General features: G+C 48.2%; 1 protein-coding gene across 1 annotated transcript; it reads right to left on the reverse strand.

Moving 5' to 3' along the window:
* Positions 1–8602: 8602 nt before the first annotated feature.
* On the reverse strand, positions 8603–9750 carry LOC125520970 (carbonic anhydrase, chloroplastic-like). Its single transcript, XM_087534851.1, has 3 exons — positions 9342–9750; positions 9140–9245; positions 8603–9022 (listed from the first exon to the last, which is right to left on the reverse strand). Exons 1-3 carry the CDS (start codon positions 9563–9565, stop codon positions 8888–8890), a joined length of 465 nt encoding a protein of 154 aa, XP_087390977.1. The 5' UTR covers positions 9566–9750; the 3' UTR covers positions 8603–8887.

Below are 9750 nucleotides of genomic sequence, written 5' to 3' on the forward strand. Positions count from 1 at the left end.
GTTTAAGCGCAACTTCCAGTTTGCCCAGAACTCAGCAAAGCAGAACAAGAAGTCTTTGGGATTAGACTTCAACCCTGGTCCCTCTGCTCCCCGTGCCGATGGAACTCGTGAAGCTGAACCCAATCTTGTTGGGCCCTTCTACAACCTTGAAGGTCTCATCACCCATATAGTGGTTTAAGGGACTGCGGTAAATGAGCCTGCAGATGACGCTGACTCAGATGAAGCGCCTGCAGCGCCGAAGCCAAAGAAACTGAAGCAGCCAAAAGCTTCCAAGCCTGCCTCTGCACCCAAAATCTCATGAGCGAAGCCATTGGCAACTGCACCTCCTGAAGACAGTGTGCAGTCTGAAGATTTGTCACGCATCTCCAAGCCCCAGAAGGTCAAGATGCCTCTGCCACACACCGGCCAAGAGCTGACAGCTGCTGCCATTCTGCGCAACGATGCCATTGATCTGTCCGGTGATGAAGATCTTGCAGATGACGCTCTTGAGCAACTCATCAAGAGCAAAGAAGAAGCAGAAATTTTCAATGATCTGCCTCTCTTTGACGTGACAATCATCCACAACTTCATTGATGAGTGGTTTGACACGCCCAACATCAGCTTCGAAGATCTGCAACTACCCATTGGCCTCAGTGTCGCCTTCCATGGCGCCATTGCTTCAGAGCTAGCTCTCGCTCAGCGCATCGTCGAACTGAAGCAAAAGATTGACTATGAAAAGGCTCAGTTCAAGAAGCATATGGCCAAGCTCAGCATGCAAGAGGTGAAAAACTTCAAGATTATGCTGCACGAGCTCAAAGAAGCCTTTCTCAAGAAACGCACAGAAGCTCAGGGTTCTCGGGAGCGCATGAAGAGCCTGGCTGACAAGTGTGTGCAAGGCTACAATGAGGCTGAGAAGCGCAAGGCCCTTGGGCGTCCGGGCATTGATCCCAGGATGGCTGCTAAGCAGAAGAAGAAGCCCATTGTGGCCGAACCCAACGCACCAAAGCAGGAAGCAGATCCCATTATCTTCCCAACTAGCATGACTGGCTCGAAGCCAAAGGCCCGGTCAACCGCTTCAGAGCTAAAGAACATGAGGACTACTGAGGCTGAAGCCAGGAAGAGGAAACATCCTGAAGCCTTTGCTACTGCCCCCTCCAAGAAGAAGAGGAAGACCAAGAAGGAACGGGCTGCTCCCACAGAGCCCTTGATTGTTGAACCCATCTCCATGGTTCACCCTGACGCTGAACCGCAAGAACGTCAATTGACTGTCCATGAGCCTACTTTCACAGAGGCTCATGAAGCTGAAGACTTTCCAGCAGCTGATCCCATCGCTGCTGAAGACATTGGTCACCATGACCATATCGAAGATGATGCAGTTCTTCCTCAGCTCGAGAACCAACAGGTATCATCGCCTGTGCTAACGCACAGCGAGCTCATCAGCATTGGTCGTCCTTTGACGCCAATTGCTCAGGATGCATCATGGGCTGATCGCCCACAAGCACAAGAGGAAGAAGACTTTGAGGCCCAGCCAACTCCAACTCCACAGGCGTCGCCAGTGTTGCGCAGGCTTCGCAAAGGACCAAGGCCTCCAGTCTCTGAGTCTGAAGTTAAAGCTGTTGAAGACATTCCGGCTGCATCAGCCGATGAAGAAGAAGCCCCACAGGCTGCTACTCCCTTGTCCCACCAAGAAGCGGTTCTCGAGGAGAACTTGACTATGACCGACCCTCCAGCTCGTCAAGTGGAGGTTGAAAATCTTGAGGCTGCCACCACCAACACCAATGAAGCCACTGACGTTGTCATGGCTGAAGCTAATGTGGAGCCCTCACCAACAAAAGCACCAGAAGTCAGCGAAGCCACTGATCCCACTGCTTATGTTCCTGCGCCTGCTGCCGGTCCTCAGTTCGACTATCATGTTGAGCACAGGCCTCAGGTACAGAAGCCAATCCCAAGATTGCCCAGGTTCCCAGGTCCTGCATCAGCACCTGGATCCTTCAATATCAATGGCTTCAAGGCAGACAACACCTTCTTCAATAGCTCCAGGAACCCCTACTCAAGGGAAAGAATATCATCTGATCGGTTCTGGAGCTATCTGCAGCGAAGCTATTACTCCTGCATTCTATACAATCAAGGTCGCATCTTCCCACACAAGCGTCTTGACATTGAAGCAATAGTTGGTCTGCCCTGTCAGGAAGAAGCTCTGGATTGCTTCAAAGAGGTTGGACTGCTGTCGTTCGTCACCGACCAAGAGCATTGGAATGAAGAGTTGCTGCTCCAATTCTATGCCACACTTCACATCCGCGGGTACAACAGAGATCCGAAGACTTGGGTCCTGGAGTGGATGACAGGAAACGTTCATCACGAAGCCAAAGCCTTTGACATCATTGAGCTCACTAGTCTACCCACTCCTGGCGATCTCTATGAATCTGGCTGTCAACTTCACAGTGAAGCTGTGGAGAGCATCTTTCAGAAGCCTGAACCTAACATGAGTCAGATGCTCAGTATGATGAAGCCATTGCCCCAAGATGCTGCATATCCCAACGAGTTCTTTGTTGAAGACCTAGAGTATCTGCCAAGGACTATTTATCACATCATAAGGCGAACTCTCTGGCCCATCAAAGGACACTCTCCACATGCCAAGCTGGAAGGTGCAATGAAGACTTTGGTCTTCTATATTCTTCATGGAAAATGCTTCAATGCACAGGACTTCTTCATTCGCCAACTTGCTGCATCAGGCTCTGATCTTTTTGGCTTGAAGTTCTACGCCCCATGGGTAATGCGGATGATCAAACTTCACTCCGCTATCTCATATCAGCCATTTGCTCGCAATCATCGGATCTTTCTGCCTGATGTGGATATGTCTATTGAAGCCATCTATCCTGAGCCTGCCAAGGAACCTCTAAGTCTTCAGAATGCGGAGCATCAAAGTTTTTCTCAGAACATTGAAGGGGTTGAAGCAGTCACTCGTGTGTATCCTTTGGCTGGAACTACACATGCACCACATCCTGCTCTTACTGAAGCCACCGACAGCACAACTGCCCAACGACCCAAGAAGCGCACTCGTGTTCTTAATGACCGAGAGCTTCTGGTGGCTCTTCATCAGAAACAGGATAGGCATCATGACTGGCTGAAGCGTCAAATGCAAAGCCTCTTGGTGGATGTCAACCGCATTCGCAATCTTGCCACCAAGAATGCTTTTGTTGCCCATGAAACCTCTCGACACACATGGAAGGGGCCGACGCTGATGTGCTCTGAAGATCATCTTCAAGAGGATGGCTTCTCTGAGCGCTTCAAGTTTGACTCCACACCTCCTCGGAGAGCAGTGCTGCGACGAACTCCATCTCTTGAAGACTCTGAGTTCTCTTCCTCTGCTGCAACTGTTAATGCCAGAGTGATCGAGGATGAAGACGATGCTACTTCACCGCCACCTCCTTCAGCATGCTTCGACACTGCTCCAAGTTCTTCTGCACCGCCGAACACCACGGACGACCCTGCTGCTTCACCTACTCTTCATGGGAACGAGTAGATGCTCTATGTCTTCAAACCTTTTTGGTCCTTACTGACAAAAGGGGGAGAAGCATATGAGTTTGATAGTCTTCAAGCGGGTCCATATGGGCGGGTGCTTTATACTTTTTGCTTCGTGTTTACAACTCTCGTTTGCTTTGATACAGTTGGTTCTTTGAGTTGTAACACTTAAACTTGATGGTCGTCTGCTACTTATTTGCCACCTCGTGATGCAATGATAAATTCCGCATGTGCGACGAAAAATTCCGCACTTAGATCATTTTGCAGATGTCCATTTTCCATTATGCATGTCATTATCTTCACATACCTTTACATGCATAGTGGATTGTCATCATAAGTTGAAGAGGATCTCCACAAGCACAACATGTCATGTGCATTTGCATTCCAAAAGCAAATTACTTATATGCACATCTTCAGGGGGAGCCCTTGCAACTTATGAAGACAATTCCTTATCCTTTACAATTTCACATATTATATTCCCCGTTGAAAACTTCAACTAGTTTGTCATCAATCACCAAAAAGAGGGAGATTGCAAGTGCATCTAGTGCCACCCCTAGTAGTTTTTGGAGAATTGACGACAAACCTAGTTGAGGGACTAATGTGTTTGTGAGAATTGCAGGATAACACAGGTAGAAGTCCCTCATTGATTCGGTTTTCCTACCAGAGATGACCCCTAAAAATGTATGAAGACATTGATGTCAAAGGTGGTATATGAAGATATTCACATTGAAGACTATGACAAGAGAAGACATCGCATGAAGCCTATGGAGCTCGAAGACTTTGATCTTTCGTAGTTCTTTTTCTTCTTTGTTGAGTCATAGGAGCCACCGTACTATTAAGTGGGGTCCAAGAGAACCAGTCAGAATGACTGAAGTGATGCTTAACCAAAACCTATGTCTTCGAGTGAAGACTATGAGAGCGAATCTTGTCCAGAGTCGGACAAGTCAGCTTTGCTTGTAGCCCAAGTAAAGTTGTCATGTGAGTTTGAAATCTGACCGTTGGAACACGTGTCAGTTCCTTAGTGACCCAGGGTCATTTCGGACAAATCAGGTCGGGTTGCCTAGTGGCTATAAATAGCCCACCCCCTACAACCATAAACGGTTGGCTGCTCAGAGTTAGAGTACGGCTTTTGTCGTTTGAGAGCAACCCACCTCGAAGCCTTTGAGAGAGAATTCCTTGCGAGGATAAAGCCCTAACCACCCAAAGCCTAAGAGTGTTAGGCATCACTTAAGTCTTCTTGTCTGTGTGATCTGAAGACTTATTACACTTGAGGACTGTGAATCCTCCAGCCGGTTAGGCGTCGCGTTCTGAGCATCCAAGAGACATTGTGGATTGCCGGTGAACGAAGTCTGTGAAGGTTTGGGAGTCTACCTTGAAGACTTACCAGAGTGATTGGGCGAGGTCTGTGTGACCTTAGCTCAAGGGGAATACGGTGAGGACTGGGTGTCCTGAGCTGCGTGTTCAGGACTGGGTGTCCGGGACTGTGTGTCCTCAGGTTTAAATACCTAGCCGCCCTAACCAGACGTACAGTTATCACAGCAACTAGAACTGGTCCAACAAATCATTGTCTTCAACGAGTCACTGGTTTCATCCTTCCCTTCCCTTTACTTACTGTTGCTCCTTGGAAAGTCATTGTATGTTTGCACTATCTTTTGTCTTCACTGAGTGACTGCGTGTTCTGGTTGGCTTCATAACATCTTCCTACCTGATCCTTACTACATTGCTGCTATTACTCATTGTGCTCTCACTTCATTGAATACTTGACTGTGGTTTGCCTAGTGTAGTCTACCTTCCGCTGCATGGTAATAGGTTTATTTCTATCGTTTGTCTTCGAAACTTCCACGTTTTGAAGACTTTCATAAAAATTGCCTATTCACCCCCCCCCCCCTCTAGTCGATATAACACACTTTCACTTTTCCCTCCGGTGAAGAAAGGAAGGGGGTGGCGAATCCTACTGGGACTAGGAGTCCTAGTAGGACTTCCCCTATGGCGTGCCCCTCTTGGCCGGCCACCCCCTCCTCCCCTCCTCCCCTCCTTTATATACAGGGGCGGGGGGCGCCCCAAAGGCACACCGATAGTTCTCTTAGCCATGTGCGGTGCCCCCCTCCACAGTTTACTTCTCCGGTCATAGCGCCGTAGCGCTTAGGTGAAGCCCTGCGCGGATCACATCACTCACCGTCACCACACTGGCATGCTGACAGAACTCTCCCTCGACCCTCTGCTGGATCAAGAGTTCGAGGGACGTCATCGAGCTGAACGTGTGCTGAACTCGGAGGTGCCGTATGTTCGGTACCAAGATCGGTTGGATCGTGAAGACGTTCGACTACATCAACCGCGTTAACCTGACGCTTCCACTTTCGGTCTACGTGGGTACGTGGACACACTCTCCCCCTCTCGTTTCTATGCATCTCCTAGATAGATCTTGCGTGAGCGTAGGAATTTTTTTTGAAATTGCATGCTACGTTACCCAACAAAATTAGCCTAGATACACCATCCGTTTTGAAAATAGGAAAAGAATAGTACCAAACCATTAACGCAAATGAAGTTTCTAGTGGTGTTAGAAATTTGATTATGTTTTTAGAACAAAATAATCTCCTTATTATTTATGTACAAACTCTTGTGTTCATCTAAGAAAACTTAGGGTTGGGCCGTCTAGAACAATAGTTTGTTCCTCATAAAATAGTCTGAAACAGTAGCCAGTGCCACACACACCATAGGGAAAACAAAAGCTTAAGAGCGAAGGTCCGATAGGCAGTTTGTACAACCATTAAAGGTCATTGGGTAACATCAATCTGCGTTCATTAGGGCGCTTTATTCTGGATGGGTTCCTTAGTCTGCATGAGATCATCCATGACCTGAAAGTTAGGAATTGCAATGCCGTGGTGCACAAGTTGGATTTTTAGACGGCTTATGATTTGGTTAGTTAGCCCTTTCCGCGTGATGCCCTTTCCGCATGGCCAAAGGATTTTAGGGTGCTTATGTTCACCGAGTTATGCAGCTGGTTTGTGGCGGCCACACTGCGGTTTGTGTGAATGGTTCTATTAGTCCTTATTTCAAAAACGGTCGTGGCCTACGTTAGGTGATCCGATTTCGTCCCTGCTCTTTAACTTTCTGGCTGGTGCTTTTTCTTGTATCTTGAACCAAGCGGCGACGGCTGGATATATCCTTCCTGTCGCATCTCATCTGATTCCCTTTGGTGTGTCCCATTTGCAGTACACTAACGATACTATTATTTTGGTGGAAAATACTGATCGATGCCTAGCTAATTTGAAGTTCCTTCTCCTTTGTTTTGAGGAGATGTCTGACCTTAAGATGAACTTTTCTAAGAGCGAAGTTTTGGTTTTGGGTGCCCCAGCGGAGGAGGCATCCCTCCCTTCACAATTGCTCCCTCAGCTCGTTTCCTTTCAAATACCTTGGGATGCTCATTTCTCCTTATAAATTGTTGTCTAAAATTTTTGCCTTCTCTGTTTATGGACTGCCTGAAGGCACGCATGCTGGTTTTGATAAACATAGGAATGTGCTCTACTAGAATACTGCGGATAATAAGGAAAAATACTAGCTGGTCAAGTGGAGACTCATGTGCAGACCTAAAAGTATGGGGGGTTTGGGGATCCTCAACACTTCTATTACTAAAAAATGTCTCATTTCTCAAATGGTGGTGGAGTATCCTCTCTCCTTGTCCTGACGCATTGTGGCTGCCTATTCTTAAGGCTAAATACTTCCCTACCTCCTCCCCTCTCATGTGCAACTCGACAGGTACCCCGGCGGTGTCTTAGTTTTGGCGCCAACTTCTCACTGTTAGAGATGACTTCAGGCCCTGGTTAAATTTTCTATTGGCAATGGTGCCTCTGTTAGATTTTGGCTTGACTGGTGGGTGGGGAAGGGGCCCCTTGCGGCGGCCTTCCCTGCTCTCTTTTCTTTTTTCATGTCTCCTTCTGCCTCTGTTGCAGAGCTCGCGCCCAGGGAGTGGCACTTTGCTTTCACCGGGCCCTGTCTCCTATATAGTTGGAGGGTTGGCACCGTCTTGTTGCTCTTCTCACTGCACTCTCGGAATCTCGGGATGTGGTCTCTTGGCCACATTCTTCCTCTGGTCGTTTCTCTGTTAATTCCTGCTATCGTGTGTTGCTTTTGGGTTCGGTGGTTAACAAGTTTAAGCCTTTTTGGGAGGCCAGGTGCCGCCTAAGATCCAAAAATTTATGTGGCAGGCCATGCGTGCCCGCTTCCCGGCTGCGGATCAGATTAAGAAATGACATGGGCGGGGCTCGGAGTTGTGTACCCTATGTAGCAACCTTAAAGATATGGACCACATTCTCTTGCAGTGCCCTTTGGTTAAGATCTTTTGGTGCTGCCTTCGTGAGTGGCTGGTTGTGTCTTGGGCCTCAAATAACTTTGCTGAGCTCCGTTCTCTCGCCTCCCCACTGCTGGGCCAAACCATGAGGCTATTCTGGTTCGGTTTCTCTGCCATGTGCTGCACTCTATGGACGACCCGTAACAAGTTTACCATTAAACATGTGCTCCCTAACAAGGCGGTTGACTGTTTGTTCAAATTCTCTATCTTTTTGCATCAGTGGAGGTCTCTGACTAAGGACGGCGACAAGGCGGCTGTGGAGCTTCTTATTTCCCGCGTTCGTTCTTGGCAAGCACTATCCTCGGTGGTGATCGCGCCGGTCCGCAACAGCCGTAGTAGTTGGTGCTCCATGTCGTCGTCCAGCATCTTAGTTAGTCTTTTGGGTATTTGATGTGAGGGTTTGTGGGCCTGCGCACCTGTTTGCCGGTTGTGGCCTCCATCTATACTTGATCGGTGCGTTACTTTTGTTGCGGGTACTATTTGACCTTGTTACTCTGTTGCCTGGTGGCTTTATTAATTTAAAGTCGAGCTGCAACCTTTTCTTTAAAAAAGTCAGTACACCCTTCTCTATCCATGTACGGCTTATACTGTTTAGTCCATATGGGCCTATATATGCGCAGATCACGAAGGGCCATGCGGTCTAGAACGATCATTTGTTCATTGAAGAAAAGTCTGAAACAGCTAGCTAGTGCCACACAACATAGGGAAAGCAAAGCCATAAGAGCACAAGGTAGTAAGAAGGTAAATAATTGATGAAAATATTAATGAAATTGCATCTAATATCTTTTGATCACATGGCGATCAAATTATGCATCCTACAGTAATAATTTTTACAATAATTCCGCCACGGAAGATTTGATCCCTTATTACAGAATTGACATCTAGCCATCCGGCGTTCACTACTGCTGGAAAATAACGAGCAGGTGAATGCTCCATGGCGTTCACAACGATGGATCATCGGTCCCACGGTATATTTGATATGATATATGTACGCATGTATGTATCTGTAGGAGTTGAGCGATGGGAGGAGAGATGAATTTAAAGCGCCCATGTGTCGAACTTGCCGGAGACGAAGTCGTAGTGGCCGCCGACCAGCTTGAGGGTTCCGTTGGCCACAGCCTCCTTGACGAACGGGTAGGTGCTCAGGTTCTGGAGGGACACGTTGACGGCCTCCTGCGGAAACGAGAACGAACGGTTCAGAAACATATCATCTCTTGGTCAACGAGTTAATCAATTCATTCACATGCTAAGTACGAAATGGTAGATGGCCAATGTTGCGAACAGACGAACCTTTTCCAGGACACCGCACTGCTCCTCAAAAGCCATCTCGGAGCACTCGGCCTTCACCTTCTTCCTGGCCTTGTACCCGATCCTGACCCAGTCCTCGACGAAGTGGCTGACAGACACCAACCAAACAGCTTCGGTCAGAAAGAGCAGATGGAAGAAAAGTACATTCAGATTCAACCCGTGTTTTCGTCATCTACAAACTTACAAGGTGTCGTCGGCACTATCCTTGACGTTGAGGAGGGCCTTGATCCCGCCGCAGCGGCTGTGGCCGATCACCACAGATGACCTCGACCTTGAGGGCGCAGACGGCTTGTTCTTGCAGTAGCATGGGACCATGGCGGCGATGTTGCGGATGGTGAAGGCCTCGCCGGGCTCCAGGCCAAGCGTCACCGACGGGCACACGCGCGAGTCGGCGCAAGCGAACACCATGTTTGCACAACATAATTTATTTAGCTGACAACATTTCACAGATTTGTTTGTGATAAGCAGATGCGCTATTCTATTCACGCTTTGACTGTTTTGGCCAGCCGGGTGGAACAAAAGAATAAGCACAATATGCTGATAGCGTGATATGTGGAGTGCACGTTTCTGAGACAGCTTTGTAACAGAGCCTA

The sequence above is a fragment of the Triticum urartu genome, chromosome 7A, assembly GCF_056163025.1.
Source record: "Triticum urartu cultivar PI428250 chromosome 7A, HENAU_Tu73, whole genome shotgun sequence".
Classification (NCBI taxonomy): Eukaryota; Viridiplantae; Streptophyta; class Magnoliopsida; order Poales; family Poaceae; genus Triticum; species Triticum urartu.